Genomic DNA, 20129 nt, shown 5'->3' on the forward strand with positions numbered 1-20129 from the left:
CCAAAAATGGGAATTCCCCAGAACTAAAAAAAAAAAAAAAAAAAAAAAGGTATCATACAAAGTATGATTTGTGTCTAATGAAAACAAAAACTTAACATACCAAAACTTACAGGATGCAGAGAAAGCAGTGTTAAGAGGGAAAGTTGTAGCTATAGATGCTTCCAGTAAAAAAAAAAGACCTCAAATCAACAACCTAACAACATAATTAAGTAGGAAAAGAAAAGCAAACTAAACCCATACGTAGCAGTAGGGAATATGAAAGATTAAAGATAAATAATACAGGGGACTTCCCTGGCAGTCCAGTGGTTAAGACTCTGCGCCCTCAATGCAGGGGGCACGGGTTTGATCCCTGGTCAGGGAACTAAGATCCTGCATTCTGTGGCCAGTTAAATAAACAAACAAATATTTTTTAAAGGTAAATAGTGCAGAGAATAAAAAAATAGAGAAAAATCAGTGAAACAAAAAGTTAGTTATTTGAAAAGATCAACAAAATTGACAAACCTTTAGCTAGATGCACCAAGAAAAAAAAAATTCAAAATACTAAAATCCGAGATGAAAGTGGGGCTATTACTTTTGATTCTATAGAAATCAAAACAGAGTATAAGAGAATACTGTGAAGAACTATACACCAATAAATTGGAAAACCTAGATGAAATGAACATATTCCTAGAAACACAAAACCTGTGAAGACTAAATCATGGAGAAATAGAAAATCTGAATAGACCTATAACTAAAAAGGGATTGAATTAATAATCAAATTCTCCCAACAAAGAAAAATCTTGGACTTGATGGCTTCACTGGTGAGTTCTAACCAAACATTTTTTAAGAAGAACTAAGACCAATCCTCAAACTCTTCCAGAAAACTAAAGTGGACAAAACACTTTAAAACTCATTCTGAGACAAGCATTACCCTAATAGCAAAGCCAAGTACGCTACAAGGAAACTACAGAGAAATATCCTTTATGAACACTGATGCAAAAATCTTGAACAAAGTATTAGCAAAATGAATTCAGCAACATATCGAAAGGAATATACACCATGACCAAATGCAGTTTATTCCTGTAACGTAAGGACAGTTCAACATATGAAAATTGATCAGCGTTAACACATCACATTAACAGAATGAAGGAGAAAGTCCATATGATAATCTCAAATGATGCAGTAAAAGTCTTTGACAAAATTCATGATAAAAAAAAAAAAATCAATGATGAAAGTCTGAAAGCTTTTCCTCTAAGATCTGAAACAAGTTAAGGACATCCATTTTCACCACTTCTATTAAACATAATACTGGAAGTTCTAGACAGAGCAATTGGCAAGAAAGAGAAATCAAAAGCATCCAAACTGGAAAGGAAGAGGTAAAATTATCTTTGCTTGCAGATGGTAGTTTATTACATGTAAAAACCACAAAAACGTCACAAAATAACTGCTGAATAAATGAGTTCAGCAAAGTAGCAGGATACAAAGTCAACACACAAAAATCAGTTGCATTTATATACATGAATAATGAACAATCTGAAAATGAAATTACAAAACAGTTCTATTTACAATAGCATGAGAAAGAATACTTCATCAACGAAATGAAACACTTGCACAATGAAAACTACAAAACATTGCTAAAAGAGTTAAAGACGATGTAAATAAACAGAAACACATAGCATGTTCCCAATTTGGAAACCTAATATTGTTAAGATATCAATACTACCCAAAGTGATCTACAGATTCAATGCAATCCCTATCAAAATCCCAGCAACATTTTTTTTTAAATCTTTTGGCTGCGCCGCATTGCATGGGGGATCTTAGTTCCCCGATGACCGGGGATCAAACCTGCGCCCCCTGCATTGGAAGCCCAGAGACTTAACCACTGGACTGCCAGGGAAGTCCTCCAGCAAAATTTTTTGCAGAAATAAAAAAAAATCCCCCCTAAAATCTATAGTGCATCTGAAGAGACCCTGAATAGCGAAAACACTCTTGAAAAAGAAGAAGTTGAAGAACAGAAAATTCCCGATTTCAAAACTTACTACAAAACTACAATGATCAAATACAGTGTGCGACTGGCATAAAATCAGACAAATAGACCAAGGGAATAGAATCGACAGCCCAGAAATAAACCCTCACATATATCATGAAATGATTTTTGACAAGGGTGCCAAAACCATTAAACGGGGGAAAAGACAGTGTTTACAACAAATGGTGCCAGGAAAACTGAATACCTACATGCAAAAGAATGAAATTGGACCCTTACCTAACATCATATACAAAAATTAACTCAAAATGGAGAGAAGGGACTTCCCTGGTGGCACAGTGGTTGGGAGTCCGCCTGCCAGTGCAGGGGACACGGGTTCGAGCCCTGGTCCGGGAGGATCCAACATGCCGCGGAGCGGCTGGGCCCATGTGCCACAACTGCTGAGCCTGCGCTCTAGAGCCCATGAGACACAACTACTGAGCCGGCATGCCTAGAGCCTGTGCTCCGCAACGAGGAGTAGCCCCCGCTCACCGCAACTAGAGAAAAGCCCATGAACAGCAACAAAGACCCAACACAGCCAAAAATAAAATAAATAAATTTATTTAAAAAAAATGAAGAGAAGAAAACATAGGGCAAATGTGGCATGGCACTGGAGTTGGCAAAAATTTCTCAGATATGACACCAAAGGCACAGGCAACACAAGAAAAAACAGAAAAATTGTAGTTCATGAAAATTAGGAAAATTTGTGATCAAGACACTACCAACAGAGTAAAAAGATAATCCAAAGAATGTGACAAAATATTTGCAAATCATGTATCTGAAAAGGGATTAATAACCAGAATATACAGAGAACTCAAACTTAACAAAACAAATAAACAAAAAAACAGCCTGATACAAAAATGGGCAAAGGACTTGAATAGACATTTCTTCAAAGATATACAAATGGCTAACAAGCACAAGAAAAGATGTTCAACATCACTAATCATTAGGGAAATGAAAATCAAAACTATAATGAGATACCAGCTCACAACCATTAGGACAGCTATTATCAGAAAAAACAGAATAACAAATGTTGAAGATGTGGAGAAACTGAAACTCTTGTGCACTGTTGGTAGGAATGCAAATTGGCACAGACTGTGGAAAACAGTATGGCAGTTCCTCAAAAAATTAAAAATGGAAATATTGATACTACATGATTCAGTAATTCCATTTCTTGTTATATGAATTCTTTCAATTCAAAAGAATTGAAATCAGGGTCTCAAAGACATTTGTACACCCATGTTCACAGCAGCATCATTCACAATAGCTAAAACATAGAAGCAACCCAAGTTTCCACCAAGGGATGAATGGATAAGTAAAATGTGAGACTGAGACACACACACACACACACACACACACACAAGAATATTACTGAGCCTTAAAAGGGAATGACATTTTAACACATACTACAACATGGATAAACCTTGAGGACGTTATGTTGAGTGAAATAAGCCAGTCACACACACAAAATAGTGTGTGACTCCATTTACATGAGGTACATAGAATAGTCAAAAATCACGGACACAGAAAGATTGTGGTTGCCAGGGGCAGGGAATGGTAGGGACATAGGGGGATTACTGTATAATGGGCACAGAGTTTCAAATGATGAAGAGTTATGGAGAAGGCTGGTGGTGATAGCTGCACGACATTATGACTCTATTTAATACCACTCAATGTATACTTAAAAATGGCTAAGATGATAAATTTTACACTATCTGCGTTTTACCATACCCACAAAAAAAGATAACATGAGTAATGCACAAAGAATCCCTACAAATCAGAAAGAAAATGCAGGGCTTCCCTGGTAGCACAGTCTGCCTGCCAACGCAGGGGACATGGGTTTGAGCCCTGGTCTGGGAAGATTCCACATGCCACGTAGCCACTAAGCCTGTGCGCCACAACTACTGAGCCTGTACTCTAGAGGCCAAAAGCCATAACTACTGAGCCTGCGTGCCTCAACTACTGAAGCCCGCACACCTAGAACTTGTGCTCCACAACAAGAGAAGCCACCGCAATCAGAAGGCCACACACCACAACAAAGAGTAGCCCCCGCTCGCCGCAACTAGAGAAAGCCTGCACGCAGCAACAAAGACCCAACGCAGCCAAAAATAAATAAATAAATAAATTTGTTAAAACACAAGAAAATGCAAACAATAGAATAAAAGAGACGTTTATCACAAAATGACATTTCAAAGACGAAAACTTAATTCATAGATTGACTCACAATCATATGATAAGGTGCTAAAGTTCCTTATGAATGAAGGAAAAGCAAATCAAAACCATGTGGGATACAATTCTGTATTCACTTGATTGTCAAAAATTGAGGAGCCTTATAATAGCAGGTATTGGTCAAGGTATGGGTTGAAGAAACCTCCATTCTTTCCTGGTGGAAGTGTAATTGGTTTAGCCCCTTTAGAACACAACAGGAATTATCTTGTAAACTTGAGAATTTGCACAGCCTATAATCCAACAATTTCACTCTAAGAAACATTAAAAGACAGCCTAAACATGAGCAAGATGACCAATATATACAAATGTTCTTGGCAGCACTGTGAGAGTGAAAACACGTGAACAATTAAATGCTACAGACAATGGATGAATACAGTGTGAGACAGGAATATTTTTAATTTATTTTCTTCACTGTAAGGAACTTCAGCATATTTTTACTTTGAGCAGAGAAAAGGATAAAGTTATAAAACAAGCAGAATATAAGTGATGAAGGCACTTTCATGAAAAGCTATTTTCCAGATTCTGATGTCGGAACTGGCCATGCACAGGGGCAACACCTCTTCAACTAGGTGAAAAGAGAAGCTACAGATAAGGGAGTCCAAATGAGTGTGGAAGGGCTGAAGATCAAGCAATATGAGGCAGACTTTACTTTCAACATGAAAACTTGCTGACACATTAGTGGTCACATGCTCAGGCATCTGTGGCTACACCTGGGGTAGCTCATGCAGGACAGAGAGCTGACCAGAGGCATAAAGCAGATGTAGAGACCAGTTAGGGGAACTACTAGCATCCCGCAAGGAAAAGATGATGAGAGCTTGGACTCAGAATGTGGGGACAGATCTGATGGGAGGTGGTAGAAGTGACAGATTCAGGAGATGTACATGATGTAAAATGGACGGGATGTGGGAGGTAGCCGGATATAGGGGCCGATAGAGGTGGAGGGGTGAGGATACAGTCTCTGGGGCTGTATCCAGTCTCCAACCTGCCTAGACGGCAGGACTGTGCGCTCTAACTTGGGAGAGGAAGGAATGAGCATCGTGACGGGTTCCTTGCCAGGCATGCTGACTGGGTGCCTCTGAGATATTCAGGTGGAGAAGGGCAGAGAGCAGAGGGCAGAGGCTCGGAACTGCCTCTCTGAGGGGCTGTCGACGGGCTGCACACAGGAACTGCCCCTGAGGGGCTGTCGACGGGCTGCACACAGACACTCGCAGGCTGGTGGGGCCACCCGAGGGACTAGGAGGGAAAGAGCACGACTCTGCTGGGGCCCCATCACCACACACGGCGGCCCCAGTACCCTCAGCAGCCCAGATGTGGGGCACAGCAGGACAAGTGTCACCGTCAGGTTTTACCAAACAGGAGGAGTAGGGAGACATGCAACAAGGGAAGGCTTCTTGAGTGTCTGGACGGACAGGGTGGGAAAGGGGAGGCAGACGAGAGCTGGAGAGGAGCTGGGAGAGGAAGGAAGGCCCTTTTCCTCAGAGGTCAGAGGGAAACGTGAGATGCATTACTCATTACGATACAGGGACATGAATGACACCAACGGCTTACTTCCCACGAGCCACTGACTGCGGCGCAGACGCTGTGCTAAGCGGTTTTATGCTTTAACGCGTTATGTGACCACGTCCCCAACAACCCGGAGACGGAGCAACTATCAGGAACAGACTGAGCGCAGCAGACCACACTTGCCAAACCATCTGCTCCTCCACCTGGACACATGGCTCAGCCCCATCTCCCAGCCCCGTCCCCCGAGTGTGGCCAAGCGCCTAGTGCCTGTCAGTGGAAGCGGGGGGCTGGTGTTTGTGCGAGTCTTCCTTGCCCTCTCACTCTCCTCTGCCTGCTGCAGGAGGTCAGGACAACCTTCAAGCCACATGCTGACGGCAGAGTGGACCCGGGTTCCTGAACAGCTGTGTGATGCACAGTCACACGGACCGGGTGTGCCTCAGAAAAAGTGCTTCCAGGGACATCCCTGGTGGTCCAGTGGTTAAGACTCTGAGCTTCCACTGCAGGGGTCACGGGTTCGACCCCTGGTCTGGGAACTAAGATCCTGCACGCTGCGAGGCATGGCAAAAGAAAGAAATACAAAAAAAGAACAAGTGCTTCCACATGCTGAGCACCAAGATGCTGAAGTCTGTCTGACATGGCAGCTAAGATTTAACGTAGTCAAACTTATATATACAAAGACACGACGAGATCCCGAAGTTCACTAGGGCCACAGAGCTGGTGATCGGTCAGCACCTAGGCTTGAAGCCCAGGCAGCTGGAGCCCAAGACACATCTCAGCTCATGCACCCCTATCCTCCAGGAGGACAGAGGGACCTGGGGTCAAAGGGCTCCGTGGCCTCCAGACCACCACAGAGGCCCGAACAAGACGCTTCCCCAAGGAACCAGGGCCAGCGACCTTCCCCTGCAGGGTCTCCCAGCTGCCCAAACCTTGGCTCCTACCTGGACAGGTGCTTCGGGAGAGGTCTTTCTTCACTGTCCACAACTCCTGCCCCTGCTCCAGTTGGTAGATCAGCTCAGATCTGGGAACAGGACACCCTGTTCATGAAGAAAGGAAGAAGACACTAGGATTTCTGTGAAAACAAAGAAAACCTCTCGATCTAGTGTGGGACCTCAGGATGTGGACAAGACCTCAGAATGAAGCTGCTCCCATGCATATACAAAATGCTGCACTGTGAACTGGAAACCAAAGACATGCCACACTGCCATGGAGTTTTTATTCCTAAGTCAAAAACTAACATATAGTGTATAATCGTAGTAAAAGGACTGTGTTCAAGCAACTTAAATGCATTACATCATTTCAAAATTGAAATAAATTTATGGAGTAATTTAAACAACTAACGTATTTAAAATATTGACTCTTGGGAATTCCCTGGCGGTCCAGTGATTAGGACTCTGTGCTTCCACTGCAGGGGGCAATGGGTTCAATTCCTGCTGTGGAACTAAGATCCCGCAAGCTGCATCGTGCAGCCAAAAAAAAAAGAAAATTGACTCTTTTCATTCAAAACAAGTTATGTGTCTTCATTGATCCAGTTCTTTTTTTAGAACCCAAGCAAAGTTTTGTATTGTTCTTCCTATAGGCCACAGAGGATTCTATCCTAGGGTTTCCTCACAGCATTCCCAGCAAGTACATATTGTGATCAGTACCATTTTTAAAAAAATTATAGTTCATTTACAATGTCAGATTAGTTTCAGGTGTACAGCAAAGTGATTCAGTGTATTTACACACACACACACACACACACATATATATTCTTTTTCAGATTCTTTTCCATTATAGGTTATTATAACATATTGAATATATATAGTTCCTTGTGCTATACGGTAGAACCTTGTTGTTTATCTGTTTTATATATGGTAGTGTGTATCTGTTGATCCCAAACTCCTAATTTATCCCTCACACCCCACCCCCCAACTTTGCTTACCATAAGTTTGTATTCTATGTCTGTGAGTAGCCCTATTTTATAGATAAAAACCATACAGAAACCAATGCTCAGGCAGATAATGTGATTTGCCAAAGAGGCCAGAATTGGTGAATGGCTGAGCCACTATGGAGCCCAGGTCTAGCCATCTCTGCTCCGTGTGCTGTTTTACCACAAGGCTACACACACTGTTCCAGAAGGTGCTGGATCTAGGCACGGGGATGATGAGACTCCTGAGGAGTAACAACGGCAGTGATGGCAGCGAGCTTCTCAACGGCTAACCTGCATGTAACCTGGTCACACGAGGCACTGTTCTGACCCCTGCCCGTAAGTTAGCCATGTACCCTTGCTACGGCCCTGGCAAGTAGATACCATCTTACCCCATTTTACCAACGAGCACCCCAAGGCACCGACAGCTTCAGTAACTTGCCCAGGACCACAAGGTTTTAAGGAGCAGAGTGGGGACTGAACATAAGAGTCTGGCTCTGGAGCCTGGGCTCCCCAGCACCACACTAAGGAGGAAACAGCAACACCCCTGAGTGGGGCCGGCATCCTGAGACCGAGTGCAGGGCAGCCGTGAGGCAGGGATGTGAGCACGAAGATTCACCCGCTGGGAACAGGGGCCGGGGTGGTGGGGCAGACTCAGTGACCCTAGATTTCAGCGTTTCATGAACTACTAGAAAATAATAAAATTGAGAATCTTACACAGTGGTGTATGGTCACATCGGACATTTATAGAAACATCAAATAACATCTACTTTCATCAGTATTTCATAAAAGGATTGTTGCTTAAAATAAACCCACAGAGGACAGCTTCATCAATAAAAGTGTATGTTCTTTACTGGGTAAGTTCAGCTGTATGAGACTCAGTGCAGTAGCTGAGTTTTCCTGACTTTGCTAAGGACCAGGAGAGCATGAGAATCAAATGGGTGCCTGGAACAGGGCTGATATGCAGTCAGTCCTCCAATGACCAGAGTGAGCTGTGACTAGCATTAACATTAATATTTTTCTTAAAAGTGACCCACTTTTTATTTTTCTTACATTCGTTCAAAAAGGGAATCCTCATTGTAAAAACAAAACAAAACAAAAGGGAATCCTGGGCTTCCCTGGTGGCGCAGTGGTTGAGAGTCCGCCTGCCGATGCAGGGGTCACGGGTTCGTGCCCTGGCCCAGGAAGATCCCACATGCCGCGGAGCAGCTGGGCCCGTGAGCCATGGCCGCTGAGCCTGCGCGTCCAGAGCCTGTGCTCCGCAGCAGGAGAGGCCACAACAATGAGAGGCCCGCGTACCGCAAAAACAACAACAACAAAAAGGGAATCCTGTTTAGCTCTGATAAATGGGAAACAGAAACCCAGAGTCACTTGAGTCGATGGCAGGTCAACCTGAAAAGGCAGCAATAAAATCCAAAGGATGGGGCTTCCCTGGTGGCGCAGTGGTTGAGAGTCCGCCTGCCGACGCAGGGGACACGGGTTCGTGCCCCGGTCTGGGAGGATCCCACATGCCGCGGAGCGGCTGGGCCCGTGAGCCATGGCCGCTGAGCCTGCGCGTCCGGAGCCTGTGCTCCGCAACGGGAGAGGCCACTACAGTGAGAGGCCCGCGTACCAAAAAAAACAAAACAAAACAAAACAAAACAACAACAACAACAACAAAAAACTCCAAAGGGTGAGGTTAAGTGCCAGCGAGCTTATGCTGCTGCTCAGGGACGGGGATCCCTCTGTTGAAAATGGGAAATTAGCAATAGTGGGGGTGGGGGGAGGTGTTCAGTACTGAACCCGGATTTTCACTACATAATCAGGAAGGACACAGAATAAAGGAATGGCTTCCTCGGGGTGTCTCTCAGTGTCCCTGGTGAAGTGTCCGTGAGCCTTCAGAAACAGGGTTTCTCAGCCTCTGTTCAACTGACATTTAGATCCAGGCAATTCTTTGTTGAGGAGAAGGGGAGGGAGTACGTATGTCCTGTGCAGCATAAGGATGTGTAGAAGCGCTCCAGGTCTCCACTCAATAGATGCCTGTAGCATCTACATCCCAGTTGGGACAACCCAAATGTCTCCAGACATTGTCATGTGTCCTCTGGGGGACATCATCCTTGGATGAGGACCACTGGCTTACAAGGATATAAATAGGGTGACGGGAAAAAGCGACTGTGACAGGGAAGGGGCCTCCAAGAGATTTCGTGATCAGGAAACAGCTGGTGAGGAGGTGGTGACTGTGCTGAGAAGGGGTAGCCATGTGAAAAGCCCAAGCACACCCACACCCACCAGGCATAGAGAACAGCAACTGCAGAGGCCCGAGGCAAGTACGTTAAGTATGTGCACAGGAAATAGCAAGACACCAGCGTGATCAGAGCAGACTGAGCTCGGGGAAAGCATGGGGAGGAGAGTGAAGGGTGAGCAGGGCCAGATAGTGGACATTCTTATTTTTTAAATTTTGTTATAAAATATCTAAATATGTCAAACGTTTCCTAATTTTGTGTAACCTCTTCTCATTAACACAGAATACAATCCCAATTCTCTAAAAACAGGCATGTCTTACCCTATGCCCTGGATTTACAGCTCTCCTTTCCCTCAAACTGAGAGGTCTAAAGTGATTATCCTCAGGCTGCTGTTTCTCCACCTTGGCTCTCTTGCCCTTGTGGGCTGGATTATCCTTTGTTGAATGGGGCTGTCTTGTCCATCCTCAGGTACTAAGCAGCATCTCTGGACTCTAACCTGCTAGATGCCGGGACCACCCACACCCCAGGTGTGACAGTCAAATGTGGCTGCAGACTTCCAAATGTCTCCTGGGGATAAAACTGCCAAGTACTGAGAAGCACTACTCTCTCAGCTTCTCGCTCTTGGACTAGCAGAGGATCTTGGCCAGGACTCAGGGAACAAGAGACAATCATGAAGGCACAGGAGAACAGAAAAGCCCCATAACCGAGATCCTGTGGTTTAGAACAATACCTGTTGGCACTGAAGGCAAACACCTCCCGAGGCCCCACCTGCCTCACCCTCTTCCTGGAGACCATCCCATCACTCACAGCCCTGTGGACTGGGTTGCAGGGGATACGTGAGCCAACCAGTCCCACCCAGTCAGCTCCCTGTCTGGAATGTGAAACAAGAACCTCAGACAGAGGCCAGTCTGTGCTGGGCACTGGGGTGGAGGCTCAGGGAAGTATGGGCTCAGGTGGCCACTCCTGCACTGCCTCCATCCCTGGAGCCCAGCAGCAGAGAAAGAAAAAAAGAGAAACAATATAAGTATGCAAAGAAGTAGAAACAAGGTATCTTGGGGCCCCAGAGAGCAGGGACTGGGGTGGCCACTCCTGTCACAAACTTGCTGAGGCACAAAAGCCATTTTGAAAAGACAGAGACGTGAACAAAGCCAGAGGGAAAACCAGGACAGGAGATCCAGAAGTCAGGGCATAATCCTGGTGGTTCCCAGTTCCTACATCAGTCCATCATATGGCCCAACAAGAAATTCTGCCTTTGGGTTCTGCAGAACACCCCTGTTTCCTTCCATCATTTTCTAGGAGCCAAAAAGGAACTTTATTCAAAGAGACACAGGGATAGCAGGCAGGAAGAGATGAATCTCAAAAATGACTGAAGTTGTGAGGAAGAGGGAGGAAGGGCTCCTGAGGCCATCGTGACCAGCCAAGACGGAGCCAGAGTTTGGGATAAAGGAGGTGGCAGGTCCTCTGCATGGCAAAGTGGCAAGGCCTTACCCAGAGACACCAGAAGCCCACAGTTTTCCAGCATCACCTCCTGGTACAGGGTCCTCTGATCCAGGTCCAGCTGCCCCCACTCCTCCTGGGTAAAAGTCACGGCCACATCATCGAACGTCACAGACACCTGGAATGTCAAACAGAGATAGTAGCATTAGCCTTGGGATGGTTGGATGGGATCAGAGCCAGTCTCTGCATCGCTGGTAAAGGTGCAGCAAGATCAAGGCCCTAATCACTGGGTACTTCCTCTGCACTGGGCTGAAGGGGAGGTGGACAATGCTTTGGACATAATACGATACAGCTATACTTTGGAGATATTGGGGGTTTGGTTCCAGACCACTCCAATAAAGCCAGTCACATGATTTTTTTTTGGTTTCCAGGAGCATATAAAAGTTATATTTACACTATACTGCAGTCTATTAAGTGTATGATAGCATTATGTCTAAAAAAAATAATGTAGACACCTTAATTAAAAATTACTTTAAAAAAAAAAAATTACTTTAGGGACTTCCCCGGTGGCGCAGTGGTTAAGAATCCACCTGCCAAAGCAGGGGACACAGGTTTGATCCCTGGTCTGGGAAGATTCCACATGCCGCGGAGCAACTAAGCCCATGTGCCACAACTACTGAGTCTGCACTCTAGAGCCTGAGAGCCACAATTACTGAAGCCCGCACGCCTAGAGCCCATGCTCCACAACAAGAGAAGCCACCGCAGTGAGGAGTCCGCGCACTGCAACAAAGAGTAGCCCCCGCTTGCCACAACTAGAGAAAGCCCGTGCACACCAATGAAGACCCAATGGAGCCAAAAAATTAAAAAAAAAAAAAAAAAAGTACTTTATTGCCACCTACTGTATAGCACAGGGAACTCTACTCAATGCTCTGTGGTGACCTAAATGAGAAGGAAATCCAAAAGAGGGGATATATGTATACGTATAGCTGAATCACTTTGCTGTACAGTATAAACTAACACAATACTGTAAAGCAACTATACTCCAATAAAAATAAAATTTAAAAAAAGGAATAAACTGAAAAGAAGGAAAAAAAATTTTTTTAAGTACTTTATTGCTAAAAAATGCTACCCATCATCTTGAGCCTTTAGTGAGCTGTAATCTTTTTGTGGGTGGAGGGTCTGAACTATTGTGAGAACTACCAAAATGTGACACAGAGACACGAGGTAAGTGAATGCTGAAACGCTTGCTGGACGCAGGGTTGCCACAAAACTTCAATCCGTAAAAACACAGTATCTATGAAGTACAATACAGCGAGTTATGCCTATAGTGTAAGAGAGAGGAGCCTACTATGCAGGAGCCATTGGAAAATGACACAAGTCAATGGAAATGACATTGGAACTGTGAGATGCAGACAGAAAGGACTCTAGGATGTCAGAGGACTGAGTAAGTGATGATAATATCAATAACGTTAACAACAGCAGTACCTGAGCTTCACTGGTCCTACTACCTGCTGGCCCCCATGCTGAGTGCTTTATGTTGTCTAAAAGCAACTAAGTCCCTAGCCATCGTTTTCACCAGTATCTCCTGATTAAACACACTCCATACAGAGTTTTCCTTGTTAATGTTACTTCCACCACCATATTCTTTCTATACATTCTCCTCAATGTGAAATGTCCAGCAGATGCAGGACCACATCCCTATGTGACCAGAACCACTAAGTAAATATAAAAAATCCAGCCACTCCACTCTCAGATGAACAGCCCCACCAATGCAGATCTATCATTTAAATGCTCCAAGACATCGCCTCATGGTTTTTCACCTGCACTTTCAGTGCTCACATATCTCTGCATTCTAGCTTCATCCTAACAGCTTTCTTGAGTTAATATTTCAATTAAAGACCTAGAAATTCCTAATAAATTGGTTCATACCTAGGAACCCTGCAATATTACTCATTTCTGGTACTGGATAAACTCATATTACTGCGCACATTTTGGGCAGGTAGGTAAGGATAGAAAAATTAACTAGGGCTTCAACATTGACTACCAGATGATATGCGTTTAATTAATTAAAACTCTCCGGCAGGTAATCCTACAGCATCCTCTATGATTGTTTAAGGGCGCACATATGGATGGCTTTCTCTGGTTGGTTTTAAGTTGGAAGTGGGGACAAGGATTAGGGAAAGGGTCAATTATTAATCAAGTCCTGGCCATTTGGGGCCGATGTTACATAAGTCACTGTTTCTCTTCCTGGACTGTCTCTAGAGATAGGAATCTGGCTTCTGGCAAGTCTGACTTAGGCCGGGCTAGACTCCTGGGTTGTTGATTGTAGATAAGGGACTGGATTACGGGGCAGGTTGTTTGTCAAAGTTCTATTTTTACACGCGGTCTATTTTCCATTTGCATATTCAGTCTCGCATGTTCTAAGACTGGAAATAAAGTCAGTGACGAGCCAGCTCCACTGGTCGTACACAAACACAACTGCAAAGAGAAATCTAGCGCCTCTCTTGACTTCCACCCTGCTCAGGAGCCCTCTCCGAACCAGAAGAGAAGCAGCAAGGCCAGAAACATGGTCCACTCACCCGCGTCGGGTCCATCCACGCCGACGCCATCATGGGACCCTGAGGAGAGAGCGGGGCCCGTAGAGGCGGCGACAGAGGCGGGTACCGCGGGCTCAGCCGACCACCACCCGTTCCCTGCCCTGGGCTGGGTGGCCGATCGAGCGGAGGCTCACCGCTCGCTCAAACGCGCAGAGGGGAGCCCTAGCCTCCTTTCTGCTCATTTGCGAAGAGCCGCACTAGAAGCGGCCACAGAACTGCTATCGCCTGCCCACAGCTGGCGTGGACGGAACAGTCGCGCGCTAATGACATCTACAGCCAAAGGGGTCGGAAGTCCCGCCCCTGCGCAGGAAATGCCCCCACCCTGGGCCGTCATTGGTCCAGCGCCTGCTATAGACGCGCGGTGCACCGCCTTCTGGGTAATGTAGTTTTTTCTTAACAAACAACCGGCCTCGGAGCGCGTTCCAGAGCCGTTATTCCTCCATGTAAACGACCTAGGAGGCCCAGGGGTACTTCCCTGGCAGTCCAGTGATTAGGACTCCGCGCTTCCACTGCTCGGGACCTGGGTTCGATCCCTGGTGGGGGAATTAAGATCCCACAAGTTGCAAGGCACGGCAAAAAGAAAAAAGACTTACGAGACCCAGAGCCCTGAAACAGACCCGCCTCTTCACAGGGGACACAACTTTGGGGAACCAAGGAGCACTGAAGCTGCAGGTGAAAAAACTATGAGCCAATGTCTTGGAGCATTTTTTTTTTTTTTTGGTTGCACACAGTGAAAGCGCGGAGTTTCAACCACTGGCCCGCCAGGGAATTCCCTTGGAGCTTTTAAATGATGGATCTGCAATGGTAGGGCTGTTCATCTTAGAGTGGAGTGGCTGAATAGCTTGTATTTACTTAGTGGTTCTGGTCATATAGGAATGTGGTCCTGCATCTGCTGGACATTTCACATTGAGGAGAATGTATAGGATATGGTGGTGGAAGTAACATTAACAGGGTAAACTCGAAATGGAGTGTTTTTAGTCAGGAGACACAGTGGTGAAAAAATGCCCAAAATGATCAGAAAACATGTTTGAGCTCCTCGCTGAGTAGTCTGGATGTTTACTCTGGTGCAGTCAAGCTTATTGTAAATGAAGGGAGCAGCTGCCACAAAAAACTGCAACAGGAGGATATAGGGGAATGTTGGAAGAAAACTCCCAAAATTGCTGCAAGCAGAGCACATGATTTCAGAAGAGGTTGAAGATACATTTATTATCAGGGATGATTTATCCTGACGCAATAATATGACAACACCGCGTAAGTGCTAGTGAATTCATTTGAGAATTGGATGGCATTGATGTGCAGTGAAACATTTTATCTTGAAGATGGCACCATGTTGGATGTCAGTATAAAGAGAATGGACCTCTGGATTGATTAGTGTCCTGTTTTACAAATGACATACTCCTGAAAATATGGGGAAAGTTGAGTTGAGTCTAGGAGCCACTGGGATAGGTGGTAGGTTATGTATGCACCACTAGGGTGGTTATTTGCATAAAGTAGTAATTTGTTTTCAAGAAGAGTCGTTAAGTCACAAAACCTGCGGCCCAGGAAGGGCATCATTTTGGGCTGCTCTCATGGGAAACAGTTTCTACAGAAATAAAGATTCTAGGGACTTCCCGGGTAAGACTCTGTGCTGCCACTGCAGGGGGCGTGGGTTCAATCCCTGGTCGGGGAACTAAGATCCCGCATGCTGTGTGGTGCGACCAAAAATAAATAAATAAATAAAATAAAGATTCTACTCAATCACACACCAACTCATGCAACTATAAAGACCTGGTACAAAATGATTCAGCTTTTATTAATTAGCAAGATGCATCTTAAAAGAGAAGAAACAAAAGACAGAGTAGATACCAGAGCCAGGGGTGTTCCATGAGCAATCACAAAGGATTAGGCGTATACAGGGCTCAGGAAACCATTTGAGCAGATGGGGGCAGCACCCTCCGAGAGTGGGCCCGGACCCACGGGTGCTCCAAGATCTGGACCAAGGGCAACCGCTCCGAGGGCTGGTATCTGAGAAGCTTGGAGATCAAGTCCTGAGCCCCCAAAGGCATTGATGGGGGAAACCTTACATCTACCTGATGAGGCCACAGAAGAAAGGGAAATATGGTTAATTTCCTTCGTCCATTCAAGGCACTGTTCGGGATCTTAGCAGACAATCTTTGTGTGTGCCCTGGGCTACGCAGGCCCACCAGCCCCCACTGACTAGCTCCCACATGAATGCCCAGAGTGTGGCCTTCCCACCTGGAGGATGCGTCTGTAGGTCTCATTATGGGAGGGGCTCTCAAAGGGCGGATTTCCCACCAGCAGCTCATAGCAGAGCACCCCAATGCACCATAGATCCACCTTCTCATTGTATGTTCTCCCCTCAATCATTTCTGGGGGCAAGTAGTCCAGTGTCCCACACATTGTCCTTCTCCTAGAGGGCAGAGAAAGGAGCACTAAGCAGAGGATCAGTATAAGGGAAACTCCTTCCCCAGCTTTCAATGAGACAGGAGACCCTAGGAAATCCTGGCAGCCCTCTCCCAGGCACAGGAATTTGGAAACACCAAATTTCAATACAGATCAAGGTTTGAAGAAGGCAAGTACTGGGATCCACCAACTCCATATTTTAGAACTTTTTTTTTTTTTGGAGGTGCTGCACGTCATGAAGGATCTTAGTTCCCCAACCAGGGATCAAACCCGTGCCCCCCTGCAGTGGAAGCACAGAGTCTTAACCACTGGATCACCAGGGAAGTCCCTCCATATTTTAGAATTCTTCATACAATTATTTAGCTCACAATCCAGGATATTTTCACAAGGAAGATTTGGAACAAACTGATGGTACACCAAGAGGGACGAAGTAAATTAATTATGGTTTATTCATACAGTAAAATTTCTGGAATTATGGAGCAATGGTTCTTAATTTATTTACATGGAAAGTTATTGGTAAAGTTGTATGTTAACAGAGATTAATCTCTGTTAAACGGTTGAACCACATTCTTTCAGTCTACAAATACACATTAAATATAGGCATTTGAAAAAGGTAGTATTTAAATACAAACCTAGGCTTGTATCTAGATCTTACGTGTGAAATAAATCAAACTGGATCATTCTTAACTGGCACCCAGGGTGCCACCACCTGACCTACCTTAGAGAGGGGGTGTGCACAGACCAGCCAAAGTCTGCGATCTTCACCTCACCCCTGAACCCCAGCAGCAGGTTCTCCGGCTTAATATCCCTATGAATCACCTTCTTTTCATGGCAGTAGGTCAGAGCATCTGCCAACTCCTCCATTACCTGTGTGAGCAAAGAAAAAGCAGTTTGGAAATGGAGCTGGCCATGGGATGATTATTGCTGTGATTTCCCATCTGGAGCCCCCAAAAATCTCTTGCTTCCTATTTCTAAGTCAGTTCCACTCATTTATTCAGTGAACTGCCGTAGAGCCTTTCATGTTTCTTTCCATAAGGTAGCACACTTAGATTCTGTTGCTTACAACCAAAGAATCCAAACTTACACACACAATTTATTAATATTCTGGGGGTAATTAGGGTATCCAAATGTGAAGTTGTAGGATATGAGTCATTATATAAAATTTATAGATTGAAATTCAGAAATAAAGAAAAAAGCAATCTGGATACTCATGACCGCCACAAGCAGTGACCCCCATCAGCCCATAGGAAACTCATGAACCCAAGCCCTCAGCCTCCCACCTCACCGTAGCTGTACGCTGTTCGTCTAATGTGTGGCTCTTTTGCAGCTCCTTGTAGAGCTCACCCCTTGGAGCATATTCTAGAATCAGGTACATCCGGCGTGCGTCATGGAAGTAGTTGTACAGGCGTAGGATATTGGGGTGTCTGTGCAACAGAAGGAGGAAGTGTCAAGACTCCTCCCTGAGGCCCAATTCATGATGCTATTACAAGTGACTGGTCACACAAGGGGCAAACTGTGCTGGGACCAGAATAGTAACAGCATGATCTGGAAGTTTGTGAGGGGAAAATGAAACAGGCATCAAGATTCTGATGTCTGACACAGGGAGCTTTACATGGTGTAACTGGAATGAACTGCAGAGAAAAAAAATCTTCGTAAAGCAATTATACTCCAATAAGGATGTTAAAAAAAAAAATCTTCAAGGTGAAAGCAAAGGGCCTATTTGGGGGTAGTATTGGGGGAAATGATGAGTTCAGATGTCGGAGATGGAAGAGGAAACAGGAACAAGTGAAAAAAAGAACCTGTAACAGGAATCTCATACAGAGACTGTCCTTACTGTAGATGTGCCTGGATTTCAATTTCTCTGCGCAGCTGGTGTTCCAGTCCTTCCTTCTCTATCTGGGACTTGAAGAGGACTTTCAGGGCCACAATGAAATGGCTTTCCTTGAGCCGAGCCAGGTACACATTCCCAAATTTTCCCTTGCCGAGAGGACGCCCGATTTCAAAATCATCAATTGTAAGGCGCCGCCTGATAGGAGAGAAGGAAAAGAGCCTCCGTTTCGGAGGTGGGTGGAGAGTCAGGGAAACTTCATGCTCGCCTTCCTCTTTCACTTTACCCTCCCTGGGCCCCTTTCCCTTCTCAAGGGCCCTGTCAGGGTGTTTGGTCAATAACTGTCAGTCCCATGAGGCAACCTTCACACGTGGAGCTTGCTCTTCATCCCTTGGTCCCACTCCCCTTCCTTTTTCAGATACAAAACAAAAGCGCTCACATGGTTGGGATGCTGGGCATCGTTTGACCTGCTACAGCTACGGAAAAAAGAAAAGAGACGTCAATACTTTCTTCTGTGCACACCCACCCCCAACAACTGACACCAGGCCTTTCTTCTAAACCCTCTTTCTCTGGTCCTGGTACTTATCCCTTTCACCTGCGGGCTGCGCACTGCCCGACTTCATCACAGTTTTCGAGAGGCTCACTAGACAAGATGGTGGTGAGGAGGACGCCTTCCTGAGCCCTGAGGAGCTGGGTGTCCAGGAAGGAGGTAACCCTCAGGCTGAGGCTCTTCCAGTCCCGACCTGCTCCCACGCAGCCTCGGGGCAGTCACTGGGCGGGCACCGCCTGCGGGCTCCCCTGAGGCTCACCTGCGAACAGACCCACTACTGAATTAGATAAGATCCTAGACAACGTGGGCCAGGCCCTTTATACTAAGTGCTCTGGCCCCATTGGCTGAGCGGATAGTTCCTGGTTGACTCCCACTGGTTGAAATGTCTGAGGCTTAGGCAGCGTGCCCAATAGAAGAGACAGGGATGAGAGCTCCCGCCCGTGGTTGGGGGGCGGGACTTAAGGCGCTGGGCCAATGAGAGGGCAGGGCGCGGAGACAGGAAAGCGGGAGCCAGGGCAGAAAGACACGAGAGGAGGGAGCGCCAGAAACCGGAAGGGGAGAGAGGGTGGAGGGGTGTGGAGAGTCTGTAATGCAAGAAGCCTGAATGAATGAGCAAACATATAAATCCGTGACTGAGTGATTGCTTTAACGAACTCAGTGACGTGACGCAGGTGTGACTGAATATAAACCAACCGTAGGAAGCTGCCGGGGTACGTTATGCAGTTGGCAAACTCCAGAACCACGTGCAGCCCAACTGGCCCCAGCTTGAAGGGCATGTCCTATTCAGGCCGCTCCCCAGGGTCCTCCTCAGTCACTCGCTTATGTGAGGGTCACCACTGTGGAGCTCCCCGAAATTTGTGCCTCTGTCCCCCAGTATCCTGTGGCTTGTGTGCCCTCCCCCAATACACCTGCCTCCCCCAGCCCAGGACTGCCCGGGCCACTTGAAGTGGGGGCACGGACCACAGCTGCATTCAGCCCTCCTGTCTCATGTACTTACTACAGCACAGCTGATCCTTGAACAAGCGGGATGGGGCGGGGGTGGTATTTAAGGGTGCTGACCTTCAGCATATAACTTATGGTTGGCCCTCAGCGTTACCACCAGGGTTCTTGGACTCCCTAATCAATAGAAATTGATATGAGGCCTGAGGAGAAATTCAGGTAAGGCTTTATTGGGACTCCTGCAGCAGGAGGGAGAAAACAAGTAGCAGGTTCGCTGGCTCGCTCCCTGAAGCGGGGCAGGCTGGGCCCTTAAACGAGGTGAGCCCAGGGGTGGGGCTGGAGGGGTGGCTTAGGTAATCTGCCCACCTCCTTAGTGGTGCTGTGTGCAGGGGGCATGCACAGTACCGTTTTTGCTCCCAGTACCTTGTTTTTGCTCCTGGTACCCCTGCTTCTGTTCCCAGCTCCTTAGAAGTGACAGTTGGATTTTTGGTCTTTTTGTATCTTGTTGCTCAT

The 20129-nt window shown here is 46.1% G+C and overlaps 2 protein-coding genes across 2 annotated transcripts in view; both read right to left on the reverse strand.

Annotated features, from left to right (window-relative positions):
- Positions 1–14106, reverse strand: part of LOC112397964 (zinc finger protein 805-like) — a 48112-nt gene extending 34006 nt beyond the window's left edge. The window contains exons 1-3 of the mRNA XM_024742314.1: positions 13879–14106; positions 11351–11477; positions 6673–6768 (exon numbers count right to left, since the gene is read on the reverse strand). Of these exons, the coding sequence (XP_024598082.1) occupies positions 6673–6768; positions 11351–11477; positions 13879–13911 (256 nt within the window). The 5' untranslated portion in view covers positions 13912–14106. The remainder of the gene's footprint in view (positions 1–6672; positions 6769–11350; positions 11478–13878) is intronic.
- Positions 14107–15662: 1556 nt separating this feature from the next.
- On the reverse strand, positions 15663–18953 carry AURKC (aurora kinase C). Its single transcript, XM_024742316.1, has 7 exons — positions 18723–18953; positions 18567–18603; positions 18134–18325; positions 17585–17723; positions 17018–17166; positions 16132–16306; positions 15663–15965 (listed from the first exon to the last, which is right to left on the reverse strand). Exons 1-7 carry the CDS (start codon positions 18748–18750, stop codon positions 15795–15797), a joined length of 891 nt encoding a protein of 296 aa, XP_024598084.1. The 5' UTR covers positions 18751–18953; the 3' UTR covers positions 15663–15794.
- Positions 18954–20129: the final 1176 nt, after the last annotated feature.

Source organism: Neophocaena asiaeorientalis, unplaced genomic scaffold (assembly GCF_003031525.2).
Source record: "Neophocaena asiaeorientalis asiaeorientalis breed wild unplaced genomic scaffold, Neophocaena_asiaeorientalis_V1.1 scaffold582, whole genome shotgun sequence".
NCBI classification, from domain to species: Eukaryota; Metazoa; Chordata; class Mammalia; order Artiodactyla; family Phocoenidae; genus Neophocaena; species Neophocaena asiaeorientalis.